Raw genomic sequence first — 22,223 nt, forward strand, 5'->3', positions numbered from 1 at the left:
TTCCATATTAACAGATGAGAATAATGTTTTACTAACTTTATAACCTGAGGCCCCATTAAGAATACTACCTTCACTCCAATTTGAGGTATGATCTAAAAATTTCGTTAACTATTGTGAAATATCTACCATTATACCATCAGCCTTAGCATGTTTCTAACTCCACTAGTGTTTTGTACTTGTGGGTGAGGAAGGGCTGGCATCAGATGGACCTCCCTGGAGATACCATGGAACTGTGTAAGCAGTCTTGCCCACACACCACAAACAGATTCTGCTTCAGCAAAGACCTTTGGTGGTTGCCCTTATTTAATGTGTTTAAAATACAGCAAAGTATATTTATTAGAAATTACATGGATTTTGTAAGGTGGGGAGGGCTTTTCTTCATACATAATATTAAATTTGGTCTGTTTTCTTTATAACCTGACATTTTCCATATAAAGGTAATGAACATTTCAGAAATAAGCAGGGTTTTTTTTTGTTTGTTTTTTTTTGTTTGTTTTTAATTCAGAACTTCACGTTGGACTTAAAGATCAGCTGGAGGGCTTGTTAAAAGCAGACTTCTGGGTTCTGCTCCCATTGAGAAAGTTTGGAGTGAGACAAACAGTTGCATTTCTAACATTTATGCAGATGTTATTGTTGCTGCTGATATGGGACTACTCTTTGACGAACTGACCTAACTCATTAGTGAGATTTGAAATTCTAAGAGAGAGGCCCATCCTTTAGTTTTTATGTGGCCTCTTTGAATAAAAGAGTCAGATTAATATGAGCTGATTAATAAATGCACGTTTTTATTAATTTTGTATGTAGAGATCTTTACAAGAAAGTGAATTTCAAAAGAAATGACTAAAGCTTTAAGCTTTTATATTTTATAGATCAAGAACAGTGCATTTATTTATAAATAAAATGATAGGAGAAATAGATAGTAGAGTCAGGATTCTAAGGCTGTTACAAAGAAATATGTGTGAAGCAGAGAGAGGTATGGAAGCTGGTAGAAAATGAGGGTCGCTTCAGGGAATTTGCTTATTCAGATTCATTGTAGCCCAGTTACTGATCTTTGGTGACCAAGGCTATTTCCAGCCTTGGTCTATGAAGGAGATCCCTTCCCAAGAGAATTTGTATGACTTCCTTTGTGTAGGAAAAGACAGGTCACGTGGCCTTTTCTAAAGTTACAGATCCTCAAAGACTTTGAGCTTGAAATAATCAGTGCACCAATTTGGCATATTTTAAGATGGTACGTCTTGGAGTTATCTCTTTCAAAATAGAATCAACCAAATCTAAGTTCTACGAAAGTGTCAGACTTTCTATTGCAATTTTTATGAAAAGTAAAGTATATTAATACATTTTGGTATAACTTTGTCATGCTGTATTTATTGTCTCAACAATAAATTTTCCCTCTTTAAGTTTTTGGTTCAAACTTTTTGACTATTTTTATTGCTATTTTCTTTACTCCTCTCTCCCCATGTGTTAAGACCTTTGTTTTTATGTTGTATGTTACAGAACTCTTTCAATGTTTCCTCTCAGCCCGAGAAGTAGCTCATAGTCGAGACCGAGATAGGTTGAGCAGTGGAGCAGGGTCTGGGGTTCGAGCTGATGAGCCACTTCCACAGTCTCAGCAAGAGCGAAGGGTGAGCACAGATCTTCCAGAGGGTCAGGATGTGTACACTGCTGCCTGCAACTCTGTGATCCATCGCTGTGCACTCTTAATATTGGGAGTAAGTCCTGTGATTGATGAGCTTCAGAAGCGAAGGGAAGAAGGGCAATTGCAGCAGCCTTCCATAAGTGTCTCTGAAGGCAGTGGACTTATGACCAGGTGGGCTTATCTAGAAACTTAATTACTGTTCTCTTCCCTTTGTTACTTTATGTAGTGTTAGTGTTCTTCTGAAAATACCAGAGATAGAGAGGAAGAAATACAAATTGAGTAGAGTGAACTTAATGTAACATAAATAGTAATGGAATGTAATTCCATTAGCATGGAATATAAATTTCTGATTAAAGGAGGAGGAAGGTTTTTCATACATATGAACAACCACACTTAAAAACATGTAAAAAGTGTTTGTATCTCTCTGTAATTTAGCAGTATAAAGTTATCTGATGTAATATAAAGGGCTTCATGCTTAGACATGAATTAGGATTTCCTATGGGCAAACATAATTACTTCTCTCTGTGTTTTCTTTGTATTACTAGTTCCATTCAATTTTATGCTCCCTAACAGTCTCAATCAAAAACTTTTTCTTTGTACATGTGAGACAGGAGTGAAAGTCTTACTGCTGAGAGCCGGCTAGTCCACACAAGCCCAAGTTACAGACTGATCAAATCAAGGAGTGAATCTGATTTGTCTCAGCCTGAATCAGATGAAGAGGGTTATACACTGGTAGGTATATCTAAAGGATTTTTATTTTCAAGTTATAGATAGAAGACTTTGGTTAGAGTAATTTATAGTAGTTTTAGTTATATAAAACTTGACTTTTAATAGACATAATAAAAGTATTACACCTATATATTACCACCTGTATGTTACTGATTTTTGTTTTCAGCCCTGACTTCTTCCTAAGCTCCTGACTCATAGATTGAACTCTTGGGTAGTCCACTGAATGGGTTAGACTACCCCAATATTAGCCTATGTAACAGTGAATTCATCTTTTTCCTAAATCACCTTCTCTTGCATTTCTCTATTTTAATAGGTGATACTGTTTATTACCTAGGCTGGGATCATCTTTACTTAGCTTGTCAGTTTCCTCTTGCTTATTGTTGTCACTCTTCCTTCTCCAGTCTGAACAGTACTCAAATCTTGAAAATGTTGCCTTTAAGTTTTCCAATATTGTCTTTTCCATATCTCCCACCACTGCTGTATTTCAAACTTTCTTTCTCCTTCATCTTGAAATGTGCAGAAGCATCCAAAGTGGTTCCCTCTCTCTTGTCTTATGTTCATCTTCCATATTTTTCTAGGGTAATATGTCTAAAATAAAATTGTGCCTATATCTCCCCTACCTTAAATTTTTAGTAGATCTCAGTTATCAAAAAAGCCTCAGAACATGCATGGACTATGGGCATTTAGGTAAAAACCTATTGCACTGCTGATTTAGTTGTGAAGGAACAAATAAGGCAAAGGTGGTCTATAATGTGACTGGTAGAATAAAGGATAGAGTAAAAACTATTTTAAAAATTACTTCTGTTGAGGCAGAGGTAGGTGGATCTCTGTGAATTACCAGCCGTCTGGGGCTACAGGGGGACCCTGTCTCAAAAAGACCAAAAAAAAAAAAAAATTACTTCTGTTTAATGAACTTTGGATTTAGAAATGATAGCTAAGTTTTCATTTTCTCTGTTCCGTTGCCTTATGTATAGTTTTCTCTGTATTTTGACCTCTCTTAGTGACACAAAGGTAGTAGCACCTGATTTTTTAATATATATGTATTTGAAGCCGGGCATGGTGGCACATGTCTTTAACCTCAGCACTCGGGAGGCAAAGGCAGGTGGATCTCTGTGAGTTCAAGGCCAGCCTGGTCTACATAGTGAGTTCCAGGACAGCTGGGGCTACAGGGAGACCCTGTCTCAAAAAGACCCAAAACCCTGTCTCAAAAAGACCAAAAAAAAAAAAAAAAATCAAGTATGTATGTATGTATGTATGTATGTATGTATTTAGAAAGTGAGTGTATGTGGTTGGGGGGGAGTCCGTCAGGGTTAGGAGAACGGGATAATGAAGGAATGCTCAGTAGTAGAGTACTTGTGCAAAGTCCTGGGTTCTGTCCCCAGCACCACATGAAGACAGTATGTTAAGGCATGGGTTCTAGTCCTGATTTTACTGTAGAAGAGCCACAAGACCTTGGCTGTGTCATGTAATAGCTCCAGAAGAAACATTTTTGGACTAAGTGATCTATATGTCCCAGTTTTGTGAGTTATTTTTTTATATTTTTCAGGGATATAAAGTGTCACAATAACACAAATCTGTTCCTGAAAGAAATCTTCAAAGCATAAAAGATTTCTTATCTGAGGGAGTTGAACAGTATCTTCCAGTGTGCTTCCTTCCATAATGATGTTCTTCTTTGTCTTTCATCTCTCTTACATCTCTGCATTCTATTTTATCCCCCAGTTCTACAATCTAATGAGTTTCCTCTTTGTTCACTTATTTTTCTACTCCAGTTGGTCTCATTTTCTAGTTTTCCATCCCTTGTTTTATTTTAAAGCATAAATCACATTATTTTTGTGCTGTGGCGAGTACACTTTTTCTGAGAAGAAGCATAAATCATTCCAGGATCCTATAAGGTCCAGATGATCTGACCCTGCTACCTTTGATTCTCTCTGGTTATTCTGCCACCTTGGACTCCTGACCATTCCATAAATATACTTCACACAAGTTCCTCTTCAGGCCTTTACATGACTGTTTCTTTGGTTAATTCTTTTACTTTGTTCCAGTCTTTGTTTTGAGGTTATTTCTTTCAGTGAAGCCTGTCCTGACCATCCTACTTAAAATGATATTTTCTTTCTCTTTCATATACTCACTCTCTGTTCCCCTCACCTTCCTCTTTTTTTTTCTTTCACATAACGCCTATACCTTACTTATTTCTTACATTCATTGATGAGTTTTTGTTAGCCTGTACTAGAGTATAAGATCTTTAAGGACAAGTTTTCTTGTTGTGGTAGCTGTTGTCTTTGTCATCACTGAATTCCTACTATCCATAATATTGCCTGGCACATAAAAGGGAAATAATCTTTGAATTTACAAGTGACAGTCTAATCTATTTTGGCAAAATTTCCATGTCCTTTAAATCTTTTCTCTTCTTCAGTTCATGTCCTTACTATCTTTACCTAGACTTGTAGTTTTCCAAACTGATGTTCTTGCCTTTTCTAGCTTGTTTCCTTAGAGAGTGTCCAGAATTAGAGCTCTTGAAAACATGTGTACCACCAGCAACAAGAACAAAATAAGCTTTAGGACTTTGATCTGGGCAAGACATGTAGCCCCAGTTTCTTAATCACTGCAAAGAGGCCTGAAGGGGAACGTGTGTGAAGTATATGTATGGAATGGCCAAGGGTCCAAGGTGGCAGAATAACTAAAGAGGGAAACAGACAGTAGGGCCAGATCATCTGGATCTTACAGGACCTTTATGCTTCTACTCTGTGTTTTAAAATAACCTGTTGTTCATGCCCCCAGTATTATGAAGTTCAATATAACTGAAAACATTTAGAAAATTATAAATGGAAGAGAAAAATAAATAGAAAGAAGTTGAGCCTAGATAATTGCTAAAATTGTTCATTTGTGGTCTTTTTGTTGTTCATTTAGTGTTTATAAAATTTAAAAAGAACCATAGTGGCATATACCTATAATTTCAGCCCTCGGGAGACTGACACAGGAGAATTGCAAGTTTGAGACAAACTAGGACTACAGAGAGACTCCATCTCGAAAAAATTATAAAATAAAAACAACCTAACAACCAATCCCCTTAATCTTATATTTTGAAAAGATTGATTCTTAATAATCTTTCCTTTTTAAAAATTTGTTTTATTGTGTGTGTGTGTGTGTGTGTGTGTGTGTGTACATGAGTTCAGGTGGCAGCAGAGGCCAGAAAAAGATGTCAGCTCCCTTGGAGCTGACGTTACAGGCAGTTGTGAGCCACCCAATGAGGGTGCTGAGAATTGAACTCTGTTTTAACCCTCCTTCATAAGGGATATTTTATGATCTGCTTCTCTATCTTTGTAACAAAAAATATCAAGCCCTACTTGATTGACAGCTGTCATTCTTATCAACACATCTTATTATGTTCTTCTAATCTATTATATAGCTTCTTCAGAACTAAAAGGGTTTGACTTGGATTTGATTTAGCTTATAAAAACCAAATACTTTGAAAAAAGATGAACTAGGTGAGTGAATTAAGACTGAAAAAAGCCTAGACAGAAATACATATAAAGCCCCAGATAAGATTTTTACACCGTAATGCCTATCCTGAGTAGAGATGGGAAACCAAACAGGAAAAGTAAAGTTATACAATTCACAGTGAATAAAAAAATATAAATAACCCAGCTGTTTAAGAGAAACAGACATTTCTGCATTTGAGGCTTAAGGTTAATTTCTTCTTTGAGCAAATATACTGTGATGAAAACATTTCATGACACAGTGATTACTTTAGTAGTTAGTGGTTGAACTATTTAGTTTATCCAGCCCAAAATGGCCTGACACTATAGCCATCTTTGTTGATGTATGTAAGGGCAGACAGGTAATAAGACAAAATATATTTACCTGTACGTGGGTGCATGTGTTTATGTGTATAATAGGTAAAGGCTTTGCACATATAGTGACATTTCCCAAATGATATCACATCCATAGTCTTACTTTGGCATAGTTCTTTTGTTTGTATGATATGTAATCAAAGTACAGCTGAAATTGTACATAATGTCAGATATATAATATGATTAGCTACACATATGCACAGTTGAGAGTTGACTGTTTAGACCTTCTACCACCTGACATACATGGAAATATGTTTCTGTTATTTAAAAAAATATTTTTATTACTTTTTTTCTTTTTTTTTTTTTTTGGTCTTTTTTGAGACAGGGTCTCCCTGTGGCCCCAGCTGTCCTGGAACTCACTATGTAGACCAGGCTGGCCTTGAACTCACAGAGATCCGCCTGCCTCTGCCTCCCGAGTGCTGGGATTAAAAATGTGCGCCACCACACCTGGCTTTTTTATTACTTTTTTATTATTAAAATAAAAAAATCTTTTTATTTTATCTTTTATGTGTATGAATGTATTGCCTGCATGCATAAGTACATTTCCACAGAGGTCAGAAGAGGACGTTGAATTCCCTGGAACTGGATTGACAGACAGCTGTAACCTGCCATGTGGGCGCTGGGAATAGAACCTGGGTTCTCTGCAAGAACAGTCAGTGCTCTTAACCACTGAGCCATCTCTCCAGTCCCATGGTTCTTTTTTTCCTGAAAGCCATTTTTGTTTAAGATGTCTACCATTTCACCAATTTGAGATTTCTCTATTTTAACAGATTCTTAAAATTAAAAATTTTAAGAATATTAGCAGATGCTTAGAACTTAAGAATATTAGCAGATGCTTAGAACTGTGTATTTGTATTATTATGGATTTACCAGATTATTTTCTCTAAACTCCTTACAAAGGCTAGTGCAAATTTTTAAAAGGAAAACTAAAGATAGAAGTAGTAGTAATTTTGGAAAATAGGACTTTGTTGCAGTGGTTTTAGGAATTTAAAATATTAAGATTATACTGTAACTGGAAGATGAAAGTCAAAACTGAAAAAACATAGCAGGAAAGAGTACTGCTGTTTTATTGTGGTAATTAATGTACCCTTTGACTTCTTGCTTGAGTTAGTATCCCCAAAGTTCTGTTTTCAGTGAGTGTTAAAGATGTTTTCATTGGTAGTCTGACTTGATTGGTGAATAAATAGGACAATTGCTATAGCTACATAAATTATTTAATTTTAATGCTTTATTAAAAATAAATATTAAACCACTTTTCACACCTTAAGCTTTCATTTGTTTTTTACTTTTAATAGAGTGGCCGACGAAATGTTGATTTGGATTTGGCATCATCTCACAGGAAGAGAGGTAAGTCTTAAGAAAATACTAAGTATCTACTTAAATCAGATAGCCGTTTTTCTTTTTGATACATGTAGATCTGATTGTCACTAAAATGTAATTATCAAAAAAATTAGAATTATTTTATCAGAAGGATTAAAAGGAAGATTTTTTCACTAAAATATACATATTTTTAAAATCTGAGAACATTTAAGAGTTAATAACTAGTTCTATTTGATGGTTTATATGTTTTGTTAAAAAATTTTTTTGAATCCTATAGATTTTCAGAAACAGTGCCTGTCTTTACTGGGAGGTTATATTATCTTTTAGCTCACTAATAGAGTTGCTGTAGTTTAAATGGCATTACAGGCATTACATTGCTCTTATTTCTGTTCACCTCCCATACACATCTACATACACTTTAAAACAGAAAGTTTCTAGGTTGTTTTCTCCTTTTTTTTCTTACTATAAGGTGTGTAATAGATGAACTTATAAATTAAAATAAACAACTTTATCTTTGAGGAGCAATTTTATAGTATTACCAAGAATCTTTTGTTAGAGGCTCTATCTTAATGAATAAATCAGTTAATGCATACCAAATAGAGGAAAAGAATTGTAATTTTTGGTAATATAAATTCAAGGGTAATTGAAAATACTCTTAAATATTATTCTTTTAGTAACTGGTACTTTTATTTAAAATCATTTACATGGTAGTTGTAAAAAAATGTAAAATGTTAAGAATTTTCACTGGTGGAGGTTTTCTAAAAGCTTGTAAAGAAAGTTTATTTCTGTGATATTAAATCTTTTATTTTTCAAAATGAAACTCTTCCCCCGCCCCCCTTTTTTTGGTCTTTTTGAGACAGGGTCGCCCTGTAGCCCCAGCTGTCTTGGAATTCACTATGTAGACCAGGCTGGCCTTGAACTCACAGAGATCTGCCTGCCTCTGCCTCCCAAGTGCAGGGATTAAAGGCGTGTGCCACCATGCCCGGCCCTTTCTTGATAGCCTACCTGACAGAATGTAAGGTTTTCCTTCTACTGTACACAAAAAACAAAACCAAAAAATCCCACAAAAGAGAGAAAACTTGATGAATGTGGGTGAGAAATGTCCGTATGCCATGTGATTTCCTTTTATTTTCATGAATGTAACACAAAAAAAGAAATATTGTTACTTCTGGGGGCTGGAGAAATGGCTCTTTGGTTAAGTGCACTTATTCTTCCATAGGAGCTGGGTTCAGTTCCCAGTACCTACTTGGTAGCTAACGACCTTCTGTAACTCTAGTTCCAGAGGATCCAGTGCCTTCCTCTGGCCTCTGCCAGCACTGCATGCACATGTTGCACCTACATATATATACAGGCAAAACACTCATACATAAAATGAAAATAAAATATTTTTAATGTTATTTCTGTAGACTAAAATTTGCTGAAGTATTTTGAATATTAAGGAACAAAGCTGGTACTTTATTGAGATAATAAATAGAATCTTTTGAGATTATATCAGCAGTGCTGAATTTCTTTATAAAAAGATTCCAGAGTATTTGTGCTATAAAAAATTAAACGACATTAATATAATGTGAAATTTATTGAATTTTTGTATATTTTATACAGATCTCTCAAACAATCTTAATCATCTTTATACCCCCATCACCACCAGCATGCTCCCATAGCCCCCCCCCCCAATCAGAACCTATATACTCTGTCATCTGTATTAAGGCCCACTATTTTAGAATATTTTAAAAATTGACAATTCACTTGATTTAGCAATTTAGTTTTTGGAACATACTTTCTTCATTTTATTTAGCTCAGGTAATTATTGCTAGAAGTTTCATATTAAATCAGGGCATGGATGGCACATGCCTGTAATCCCAGCACTCAGGAAGTGGAGACAGGAGAACTAAATTAATAAGCACAGATTATTTAAGGCTAAGCACAAAGAGAAAATACCTGAAGACTTAGTAGCATACAGGATCTATAGTTTAAGAGCCTCCTAATATTCTGATCATAATAATACTTGTGATAGTGTATTGTCTGTAGTTAATCTTTTCTCTCAAGTTTTTATAATGCTTATGAAAATGTAAACTTGATATTTGATCCCTGCTAACCTTACCTACATGTAGTAAAGCAGTGGCTTTTGAATAAAGTAGCATGTTTATCTTTGAGTTCAAAGTAGCCCATAATTGTGGATTAACATCTTAAAATTATATCCTAGAGGGCCTGGAGAAATGATGCAGTGATTAAGAGCAGTGGCTGCTCTTGCAAAGGACCCGGGTTCAGTTCCCAGCACCCACATGGCAGCTGACAACTGTCCGTAATCCAGTTCTAGGGGATCTGACAGCCTCTTCTGGTCCTCCCCAGGCATTGCACGACACGGGTGCACTTACCTACCTGCAGGCAATACACACTTACACATAAAATAAAAAATAAATAAAAATAATAAATAAAAAGTAAAATAAAATATATAAAAAATAAAATATAAAATAAATAAGAATATAAAAATTAAAATAAAATATAAAAAGTCTACAATTGTAATTATTTACAAATTCACTGGACGGCATCATCATTCTAAGTACTTCACAAATATGAACTAATTTAACCAACAGTTTATCAAAATTCTTGAAAAAACTTGCCAAAATATGTTTGCATTTTAGTTTTTCGACAAATACTTAAGCAATTTGCTGTAATTGTACAGACTGAGCTGGTTCTTACAGAAAGAATACCTTTTGCAAGTACTTGATATTAATTTTATATTTAAACTGAAGCTGTTACAGTGAAAAGTGGTAGGACATCAGAACAACTTAACCAATATTAGGAAGCTTCTTAAAGTATAGCTTGATTCCCCTCTCCCGGGTCTTTTTGTTTTTGATGTTGGAATTTTATTGCTAATGTAATGTTGGACACATTCATCAACATGCGTGTTTCATGAAGGTAATGCCTGTATGGGTGAAATGCTATTTTATCTATGCATTTCAAGTTATATAAAGACAATGTAAATGTTATCTTCTGTATCAAATTTCTCCTTTTGTCTTCTGATTCTTGTATGGTAGTGTATTTACTCCTTTTTGGCCAGTTGAGCCCCAGAAAGAAGAAGAGCTTCAAGCAAGTACATGATGGCATGTTTAATTTTTTTTCCCCCTTTTAGCTTGTCTACATATTTTATGGTTTATAAAGTATGTATTGCAGCTCTGCCATGTTCATTTTGAAAATTCCATTTTAAAACCAAAGTTGTAAGCAAAAGTAGATACTGTAAATGTCTTGGTGAACTGTATTTTCTTTATGTAGTAGGTTAACTCTAAATTAATTGTAAGAATTAGACTTAGGTTCAGTTACTGTGTAGAAGCTTTTGATATGTATTTAAGATACAGTATTTTCTATACTTGATAAAATAATATAGAACAAGCCACGGTTAATAGATTATTATGTTTTTAAAAGAGTAAAATTCTCATTTCCATATGCTTAAATTTTTGTGTTTCAAAGCATTTTTGATGTCTGAGACTCAATATTTCAGTGAAAATTATATTTTATTTATCACAGTGCTGTTTTTGATTGTTTTTCTTTTGTTTTGTTGTCTGAGACAGTGTCTCCCTGTAGCGTCAGCTGGCCTGGAACTCACTGTGAGACCAGGCTGACGTGGAACTCACTATGTAGAACAGGCTGGCGTAGATCTCACAGAGATCCTCCTGCCTCTGCATCCCCAGTACTGAGATTAAAGGAATGTGCCACCATAGCCAGCTATTTCAGTGCTTTTTCATGGTACCTTTCCTGTTCTCAGGAAGTTATTTGAGTCATGCACCTAATAAATTTCATCCTTTTAAGGTTTTTCATTCTATAACTGGTAGGCCAAGTCTGGGCTTTCACCTGCTTTTGTAAATTAGGAACACAGTCATACTCGTTTGTTTTTGAACTATCTTTTATTTTATAGTAGCAGAGATGAGAAATTGTGGCAGAGCCTTTATGGGCCACAAAACCTAAAGCTATTTACTACAATGACCCATTACAGGAAAGGTTTGCTGACTCCTGCTTTGAATTTCAGGAAGGATTTAGTTTAGTTTTTGGTTATTCCATGGAATATTTTTCTGTATATAGAGGACAGTTTACTATTAGTACATTAGTGAGTGAAACTTTTAGGTAGCCATGCAATTAAAATTTCCATGGATTTGTGACCTTTGAGCTTATTAACAACAGGAATTTATAAAGCTACTTCCCATATAATTAAGTACTCAGTGTTTTTAATTTGGTAGATCAGTTTGTTTAAGCCTCTGTTTCCTCGGTTGAGGAAATTAAACTAGATATCATCCATGTACATTAGATGTTTTCTTTGGAAACTAACTTACATGTGTTACAAACAGACTTTCTTATTCTTAAATTTGTTACTAAATAAAACAAACTCAAAGCAAGGAGCCAAAATCTGCCATTTGTAAGTTAAGGTCAAATATAAGTCCTCATTTTGGACTGCTTAAGAACATGGAACTACATTTCTAGCCTCTAGAGATTTTTATTAAGAATTTTGGGGGCTGGCAAGGTGGCTGAGTTGATAAAGCACTGGAGAGGACACACAAATGCTCCAATTTTATGTGGGCTCTGGAGTTTAGATCCCCAGGATTCACATAAAGCTAGAGCATTTGTGTGTATATAATCCCAGTACGCCAATGGCAAGGTGGAAGAGGAGACAGGAGAGGCTCTGGAAACTTGTGGCTAGACTCTGTCTCAAAGTGGAAGGCAAGGAGAGCTATCTGAGGTTCTCTGACCCTTTATGCATGGGCCGTGATATGTGCTAGCCTGCATATCACACACACACATTCTTAAAAAAGAATGTTTGCTAAAATATAAAAGGCAGTTAAATCATACATTCTTTGCCATCTAATATTTTTGCTAGATATATTTAAAATTACTTCATAATATTAGCTCCCTGTTACAGATTTCTACATCTGATTTCAAAGTCCCAAGATTTAACTGACACCAGTGTAATAGTAAAAAAGTAAGCCTAAATGCCTAATATTGTATTAGGGCTTTTAGTGTGTAATTAGTCATCTTACCAAACTTTTCTATCTGATATGTCATAAGTACAATTTGAAAAATACGTATTTTAGCCAGGCATGGTGGTGCATGCCTTTAGTCCCAGCACTCAGGAGGCAGAGGCAGGCAGATCTCTGTGAATTCAAGGCCAGCCTGGTCTACATAGTGAATGCCAGGCTAGATGGGGCTACAGGGAGACCCTGTCTCAAAAAGACAAAAATATATATATAATTTATGTGTATGAGTGGATTGCCTGCATGTATGTTGGTACACCCGTGTTGTGCAGTGCCTGCGGAGGTCAGAAGAGGGCATCAGATCCCGTGAATTGGAATTATGGACAACCGGTTGTTAGCCACCATGTGGATGCTGGGAACTGAACCTGAGTCTTCTGCAAGAGCAGCTAGTACCCTTAACCGCTGAGCCATCTCTCCAGCCCCCATAAGTACAATATTTATCATACATATCTTGTACACTCATATGATAGACATATCAGCCAAACAAATGAATCATAACTACCTATGATAATTTGGATTACTTTTGGCAATATTATATTGCATGAAAAGAACATATCTAAAATTATTAAATAAAATCAAACTTATTTTTAGAAAGTAAAAATTGGCTAAAACTGGGACCAGGGAGATGACTCAGGAGGAAAATCTCCTGCTGTACAATTGTAAGGACCTGATTTTGAACTCTAGAACCCATGTGAAAGCCTTTTGGGTGTGGTAGCCCACCTGTAATCCCAGAGACAGGGGAATCTTTAGAGCAAGCTCTAGCTTTGACAAGAGACACTGCCACAATATATAAGATGGGAAATGATCAAGAAAGATACCCTAAGTCAACCTCAGACCTCTACATGCATGTTCATATGTACCCACCAACTCACACATGTGACCATGCACACCACACACATAAAAATGCCCCCCCCCCCAAATTGCAGTCAAATATCCACTGTTAAGGGCTAAAATTCTATAACAATAAAAACAAAAGACTAATAAACCCAAGCTTCTGGATAATAAAAACTTAGAAAAAAATAGGAAAAAGTGGGTTGGAGAAACAAATAGATATGTTATTGTCAATTTTATGGTTATGTTCAGAAGTTTTATAAATAACACATAAATAGAAAGGTAGACCATGTATAGGCCAGTGATGAAAGTGTATATCCTGAACCAAAACTTACATTAAACTAGTTTATCTGTCTGAGAACATTCAAAGACAAGTATGTAAAGCTTGGACAAGAATATATTTTTTATTTAAAGCTAGTTTTGGCATATGACTAAAAAGTTTTTCTTGTATTCTAACATGTCATCATTTGGATGTTTAAATAAAGATTTAGCTTAAAAATACTCATTGGCAGGCTAATAATACTTAACTATTACAATGCCACTGATAACTTTATATAGCTATTGTGTCCTAGTAAATCTCATGTATTCTTGTTTGTGAATCTTTCCTTCCTCTAGATAGGAGTTTTACAACCTGCAGTAAATACATATATAACACAGTGAGCGTATTCCTTATATTAATGAAACCTAAAGGGTGATGTTTATTCTTTTTGTGTAAATTTCCTTGCCCTTCTACATTCATTTTTTGATGTTTCCTTTTGCAGATATGTAGACATTTTATGTAGTCTTAACTTTGCATTGATAATGTCAAACTAGATGAAATCCTGTTTTGAATAGTCCTGAATGCCCAGTTCATTTTTGTTCATAAATAATGATCTGGTTTAATACTGCAGAGCCTTTTTAGTTCAGCATTTTGAGAGCAGCTTCTCCCTGTGTTCTTGTGGCAGTGTGTTGCTAAAAGCACTTAGCGAGACATTGATACATCAGTAGGCTTTCCTCTATATTTTCTTACATTGCTCTAATTTTTGTTTGTTTATTGTTTTTTAACCAAAGCATTTTGCCCAGATTCACTTAATGCATGCATGTAATCACACATGAATACCCATTTCTCACCAGCTGATGATAGCAGCACTCAGCCCTCATCTAGTTTGAGAATGTGTGCCTTTTTCTGCTTGATTGCTGTTGATGTATGATTTTATGTCCATTTTTATATAGGTCCTATGCATAATCAGTTGGAATCCCTGAGTGACTCTTGGGCTCGCCTGAAACATACCAGAGATTGGTTATACAATTCCTCTTACTCCTTTGAGTCTGATTTTGACCTTACCAAGACTTTGGGAATTCATACATTGATTGAAAATGTTGTGAGCTTTGTAAGTGGAGATGTGGGGAATGCCCCAGGTTTTAAAGAGCCAGAGGAAAGTATGTCTACAAGTCCCCAGGCCTCAATCATTGCAATGGAACAGCAACAGTTAAGGGCAGAAGTAAGTTTTTTATATTTACTTTTCATAAGAGACTCTGGAAACTTGAACTGAACTGAATGTGCAATTCTGTGTAAAGCTTTGCCTTTTCTTCTCTTTCTTGCCTACCCCTTTCATCTTGAACGTGTGTGTGTGTGTGTGTGTGTGTGTGTGTGTGTGTGTGTTGTAGCATGTGTATGTGTGTGCACGTATAGAGGCTACGGGTCAATATTCAGTGTCTTTCTCTGTTACTCTCTGCCATTTATATATGTATATATGCATGATAGGAGTACACATGCCACAGGACACATGTGGAGGTCAGGGGACAACTTACAGGAGTTGTTGGTTCTCTCTTTCTTCCATGTAGGTCCTAGGGATTGAACTCAGGTTGTCAGTCTTGGCGGCAAGTACCTTTACCCACTTAGCCATCTTGCCAGCCCCATTTTACTTAACGTTTCTTTTTTAGACAGAGTCCCTTTCCAAACCTAGAGCTCACTGTTTTAGCTAGATTCTGTCCCATCTCCACCCCTAAACCCTTGGATTACAGATACATGATACCAGGCCTGGCTTTTATGTGAGTACTGAGGCTCAAAATTCAGGTCTTCCTGCTTGTGCAGCAAGCAGTTTACCTACTGATCCCTAGCTGCCTGCTTGAGCTTTTGACATCCCATTTTTACCTAAAGCATTGTAACATATTGTTTGAAACAGGTAAAAGGACATTTTTGGGGGGTATCTTTTAGAACAAAGTACTCTACTCATAAGTCCTCCCGTGTCTTCCAGAAGCTAGGTTGAAATTGGCTGCCTCTCAGAGTCTCCATTCTGTACCTGTTTATCCCAAATGATTCTAGATCCCTCAGGGCATTGTGGCACACACTGTAATCCCTGAACTAAGGAGTATGAGGCAGGGATTGCTGTGAGTTTAAGGGTAGGCTGAGCTATATAATTAGTAATAGTCCAGCTAGGGCTATATAGCAGAAACTTTAGCATAAAAGAAAAGGAAGTAAGGAAAAGGAAAAAAAAAACAGTAAAAAAAAAAAAACAAAAAAACCCTCACTCTTAGTTTAGAGTAAATCCCCATAGTAATAATTGCTGCAGTAAAGTCTCACAGATAAATGGTGACGTTTATGAGCAGAACTAAGACCAATGATGTTTTCACAGTCACAGAATAACCCCCCTGAAAATATTTATTAATCATTGCTGTTTAAAGATGTCCACAGATTTTTTTACTATTTCTCCCTTCAGTAGAGATCAAATCTCTTCCTCATTGATAGTGGACCGAACTTAGTGACTTGTTTCTAATACAGAGTATGGGAAGGGGAAAAAGTGGTAGCTCTCCAGAAATCTGGTAGATGTGACTCAGCAATCAGGATTATCATTGACAGTAATAAGTCATGTTGCCATCATGAACCTTTGATAAAATATGAGAATATTTTAACTCTGTAGTCATCTTCCCCCAAATCTAGTCTAATTGTGAGAAAAAAAATATAGCAAACCCAAATTTGGGAACATCCTATAAGATATACAAATAATACTTCCAAAGTGGTCATGAGAAATACAGACATGTACTGTTGCAGACTGATGGAGTCTTAGATCAGGGCTTCTTAAAGTATCCTTTCAGGATTCCTTTTTATCCAGCCCCTGAGTACATAGGTGTATTAAATAGGTATGCAGATGAATACCTGTATAAATGCCTACTATTTACTGATAATCCTAAAGAAATTCCTTTTGAAAAGATTCTTTGGTATGCTTATAATTTTACTACTTATTAAAGGGGAAAGCAAATTTGCACACTAATGAAATAGATAAATGTGTGGGGAGGTATATGGGTGTGTGTATGGTGTATGTATGTGGGTGTATATGTGAGCCCATGTGCACATATGCAAAGCCCAGAGCAAGATGTTTGGTGTCTTCTTCTGCCACTTTCTGTTTTATTGCCTTGAGGCAGGGTCTCTCACTGAACCAAAAGCTTGTTTCAGCATCTGGCTAGCCAGGTGAGCTCTTGGGGTTCACCTGTTTCTGTCCCTCCACACGCAGTTTTAGAATTATACACACTCAGCCATGCTCAGCTTTTTATGTGGGGGCTGAGGATTTGAACTCAGGTCCTCTTACCCACTGAGCCATTTCCCCAGCCCTGAGATAGATTTTAGACTTTATTTATTTTTATTTAATGTTTATAAATATTTTGCCTGCCTGTAAGTAAATGTATCTGTGTTATACAGTGCCTGTGGAGGCCAGCAGAGGGTGTAGGATCCCCTGGAACTGGAGTTACAGGTGATTGTTAAACTCCCTCCATGTGGAGGCTGGGAAACGAAACCAGGTCTGAGTTTTGCTTATGAATTTTACCATGCATAGTGGTTCTTTACTGTAGCAATCATTATTGTGGGTATCTAATTTGAAACTGAGGTCTATTTTTTGTTGTTATCCTTCCTCCTTCCCTCCTGTCCATTTTTTTCCCTTGAGTTTTTCTATATAGCTAGATTAGCTGGGCTGGTTTCTTTATTTTTCAATAAAGAATTAATCAGGGACACTAATTTGACATGATAGGTCTTAACACAAATGGCAGAATGTATGAATTCCACTGGGGGGTTTATGGAAGAGGGTCAGTGGGGAAGGTTATATAAAGATGATTAAGATGTTCTGTATGAAATGCACAAAAATTCAATTAAAATATTTTTTAAAATAATTAATCTTGAGAGAATATTTGATATTGTTGGATGTAGAACATCTTCAACATTTTTCAGAGTTGATGAATGCTTTGTTTTTTATAATATAATGATTACTATTGAGGTTATTGCTTCACATAAAGACCATCATTACAACTTTCTGTAAATCTAAAATTATTTCAAAATAAAAAGCTATTTTTAGTTTTTACAGAACAAGGATAGGCTGATTTCACTGTAGTAATGGGTAGTCCAATAGTAGATAGAAAAGACAGAGGACGAAATTAAAGAAAACAATATAGAAACCATGGAGAAATGCTTTTGACTTTGATCTAAAGAATACTTATTCTAATGTCAGGTGTGGTAACAATGACAGTGTGCCTTTTATTCCAGCACTCAGGAAGCAGAGGCAAGTGGATCTCTGTGAGCTTGAGACCAGCCTGGTCTTCATAGTGAGTTTCAGGCCAGCTGGTGCTAAAGGGAGATCCTATTACCAAACAAAAACAAAACAAAAGAATACTTCATTGACTTACTTTGCCAAGAACACATACTACATAAGAAATCTGGTCTTCACACTTTGTCTCCAACTTCCAAATGACTCCATTAGGGATCAGAGGTATATAGTTTAGCAGTGGAACACTTGAACTTAATATGCACAAATTCCTGATTTTAGTCCTTAGCCCCAAAGCAACACAAATCTACTTTTCCATTGTACCATATAGCTCCTTTTATATTGAAACATTCTTAAAGAATTTTTTGATACATCTTGATTTACTATAGTAATAAATAATAATTAAAATGTTCATAGATTACTTGAAAATGTCAGAATTTCTTTGTCCTAAATAACATGTCTGTGGCACATAGAATTGATATATGTTTATTTAGTGATGGATTCTCAAATGTTTTTTCCTTCAAGCTTCGTTTGGAGGCACTTCACCAGATCCTTATTTTATTGTCTGGGATGGAGGAGAAAGGTACCATCCTGTTGGCAGGAAGCAGGTCCAGTTCGGCCTTCCAGTCATCCACACTGCTCACATCTGTAAGACTGCAGTTTCTAGCAGGGTGTTTTGGTTTAGGCACTGTTGGACACACAGGAACCAAAGGAGAGAGTGACCGATTGCATCATTACCAAGTACGTAAATTGCATCATTACCAAGTACGTAACACCATGCGGTATATTCAAATCTATACTTTCTTCTTACAAAGCAGTTAGTGATGTGGAACTTGATAGTGTTTGTTTGAATTTTAAAATTATAAAGGCTTTAAATTATTTTTTAAGATCTGTCATTGATTAAGTTTATAAGTAGTACATTTGGGATTAAGTGAGCCATAGTACTCTTGTGCTTTTAGATTCTTTGCTTTCTTATTTTTATTAATCCATGGCCAGATAGGATAAAGCTAGATAGGAATTAGAATTTGGGAAGATGGGTCTTAAAGTGTTATTTTTCTGTCTTTATTTAAGTAGGAAAAATTGCTTTAGAAGGAAAGAAGACTAATTAGAACCGAGAACTATCAAATAGCATTCTAAACTAGCTGTTAAAACCCTTCATATCCTGAAAGTGAGGCAAGTAATTTACAATACTGTTGGACCCTAGCATAGGCTAAGGCTAAAATGTTATTACTTATTGTTTTCAAAAAGGTACTATGCTTGCTGATTTTTTTAAAGTAACTCTATGTGTAATGTAGGATGGGATCAGAGCAGCTAAAAGAAATATTCAGATTGAAATCCAGGTGGCTGTCCATAAGATTTATCAGCAGTTGTCTGCTACCCTAGAGAGAGCCCTTCAAGCAAATAAGCATCACATTGGTGAGTAACTGTTCCTGCAAATACAAGATACAGGATATAGTTTGGCCTGAGTTTATGGTAGAGAATCATACATTTTATGTTTAATATTAGTAGAACAACTGAATTGAAAATTGAATTCTACTATATGTTACTATTTATGGGTTGGAGAAGTTTATTTTAGTAAACATTTCATAGGTGATTTTCAGCGATCTTTCTCTATTTTTTTAGAAGCCCAGCAACGTCTTCTTTTGGTTACAGTTTTTGCACTGAGTGTTCATTATCAACCAGTGGATGTTTCTTTGGCAATTTCCACTGGTCTGCTCAATGTATTGTCACAGTTATGTGGTGCAGACACCATGTTAGGACAGCCCCTCCAGTTGTTGCCGAAGACGGGTGTTTCTCAGCTTAGCACAGCTTTGAAAGTGGCCAGTACAAGGTTGCTCCAGATTTTAGCCATCACTACAGGGTAAGTATTATAAAGGTCTTGATAGAAGTTATCTTGATATGATGCATGGTTTTTCCACATTTTCTACAATGTTTGGTATTTCATCTTCTTGCCACTTAAGTTTTCCTTTTATTTCACATAGAACATATGCTGATAAACTGAGCCCCAAAGTAGTTCAATCCTTGTTGGATCTACTCTGTAGTCAGTTGAAAAATTTGTTGTCCCAAACTGGTGTATTACTTCTGGCCTCTTTTGGAGAAGGAGAAGTGGTTGAAGAAGAAAAAAAAGTTGACTCCAGTGAAGAAGCTGAGAAGAAAGATTTCAGAGGTATTGGTTTTTCTCTGCCATTATGTACAAACACTTATTGAATCTTCATAGTGTACATGTAATAAGAACATCAACTTTCCTTTGAGATATGAAAGGATTTTTACTAATTTACAAACCCCCTTTTTCTCAAAATATGTGAGTTAGACAAGCTTCTGACTGAACTTCCCATGCTTTATCTGGTTACTCTGATGCTGCTGTAGCAAAACTGCCCAGGCTCCAGGGACCTAGATTTTAGGTAACTGATTGTTCCAGGTTATCTGTTGAGAGAGAGGCCAAAATATTTTCTTAGCATTGATTCTACAAACATTCTCTAACCACAGTCCTGACCTAAATGACTCCCTGAGAGTAGGGGCTTTGATAATGTAGAACTGGGTTATTATCAGAGGAACTTATCTTCTGAGGCTGTTCTATTCTCTAGTCACTTAAAATTCTTTCTTCATTTGGCCATTGTAATTTTTGGTTGCTGGTACATCATTTCTTTTATAATGAACACTGTTCTTTTGGATTCTTTTCAAGGTGCCGTGATAAAATACCCTGACAAAAGCAACTTTGGGGAAGAAAGGGTTTATTTGGCTCACAATTCCAAGTTAAGTCTGTCATATCAGAGAGGTCACAGCGCAGGAACTTCATAACCAGCATCACAGAACAATACTTTTGCCTTTGTCATAGTATTTATCACAGCAACATGAAATGAAACCAAGACAGTTGTTTTCAGTAGAATTTATACCCAGAATAACAGAACTGTTACATGCATCTTTTATGAATTAAGGGAAAATAAAGCTCTAAAATCGGTCATTTATTCAAAAAGATTGCAAGGCTACCATATTTCATTTCTTTTTTGTTGTTACTGAATTTTTGTGTATTTCTTACAGAACATCTTAACCATCTTTATACTCCTTCCCTATTGACTCCCTTCCATAGCCCCCTCCCGCCCAGTAGAATTCATACATTCTGTCATTTGTGTTAAGGCCTATCATGTCAAATTAGTGTCCCCAGATGTCCTCAGTGCAGGTTCATCCACTGAGGTCCAGTCAGCCTATCTAGAGTCCCTCCTGTTAAGAAAATCAGCTCTTTCTCACCCAGCACTAATCAGCTGCCAATAATTCTTTTCCTAAGATTGGAGCCTGCTGTCTGTTTCCATAGTTCTGTTCTGAGTTTTTGTCTGCTTCAGTTTGCAAGGGTCTTGTGCATGCTGACACCATTGTTATAGGTTCATATGAGAAGAGTCCCAGGAGCTTGTACGGCTCTATCTCTATATGATCATGCACTTCCTCCTTGGTTCTTATAATTTCTCTGCCCCTCTTTCGCAATAGTCCCTGAGCGCTGGGTGGTGGATTTTAATATAGGGGACTTGTCCAAGGACCCATACTCTGTAAATTTAAGGCTCCATATTTTGTACATAGTAAGAAATTACATTTGTCTAGGAATGAGATAGCCTTGGGATTTTCTTTTTTCTTTTTAAGATCTATGATCTCTCCAGCTATGTGTGTTTGGCTAGGTTTTCAGTACCACACCTGAGTTTCCTCCCATTGAGTGAGCTTTAAGTCCAATTAGGTAGCTGTTGATTATGTTGATTAGGTAGCAGAGCATTATGTAAGCTAGGATTGGACCATCAATTGGTGTTCTTCCTTACCAGCTTACATAATGCTTTCCAAAGCTATGAGCGCTAGCCTTCAGGGGAGGTGGCTTCCAGGTCAGTTCCAGCTCCATTGCTCCAAATCCTGTGTCTGAAGTATGCCTATCTTCAGCAGTAGGGTCTTACCCTCAAGTTCTGGGAGGCAATCAAGGACTGTAGCAATAGTCTGTAATTTTGGGAGTCTTGGACTACCCTGGCCCACAACTCAAAGGAAGATCATCTATTACTCTTTCGATTTCCTTATATGTTATGGGTCTGTTTAAACTGTTGATCTCTTCTTGGTTACACTTTGGTAGTTCCCATGATTTTGATATTCATCCATTTCTTTTAGGTTTTCAAATTTAATAGAGCATAGGGTTTTTTTTTTTATTTACTTTTTTTTTATTAGAAGAAGCATTTCATTACAACAGCATTAACCTATTCAATAACATTTTTCTGAGCTAGGGTACGTCTCTTTCAAAATTGGCTGTGTATTTTTAGGTTTACATATGAATTATTACGCTTGTACAGTCTTTTACTCTTAA

General features: G+C 36.1%; 1 protein-coding gene across 10 annotated transcripts in view; it reads left to right on the plus strand.

Moving 5' to 3' along the window:
- Herc1 (HECT and RLD domain containing E3 ubiquitin protein ligase family member 1) overlaps positions 1-22,223 on the plus strand; it is a 199,422-nt gene that overhangs the window by 87,032 nt on the left and 90,167 nt on the right. For all 10 annotated transcript variants that reach the window (XM_029556090.1, XM_029556083.1, XM_029556082.1 and 7 more), the window contains 8 exons: positions 1,495-1,807; positions 2,248-2,368; positions 7,512-7,563; positions 14,601-14,869; positions 18,422-18,637; positions 19,192-19,312; positions 19,520-19,757; positions 19,879-20,063. In XM_029556090.1, the coding sequence (XP_029411950.1) occupies positions 1,495-1,807; positions 2,248-2,368; positions 7,512-7,563; positions 14,601-14,869; positions 18,422-18,637; positions 19,192-19,312; positions 19,520-19,757; positions 19,879-20,063 (1,515 nt within the window). The remainder of the gene's footprint in view (positions 1-1,494; positions 1,808-2,247; positions 2,369-7,511; positions 7,564-14,600; positions 14,870-18,421; positions 18,638-19,191; positions 19,313-19,519; positions 19,758-19,878; positions 20,064-22,223) is intronic.

Source organism: Nannospalax galili, unplaced genomic scaffold (genome assembly GCF_000622305.1).
Source record: "Nannospalax galili isolate Female #2095 unplaced genomic scaffold, S.galili_v1.0 scaffold407, whole genome shotgun sequence".
NCBI classification, from domain to species: domain Eukaryota; kingdom Metazoa; phylum Chordata; class Mammalia; order Rodentia; family Spalacidae; genus Nannospalax; species Nannospalax galili.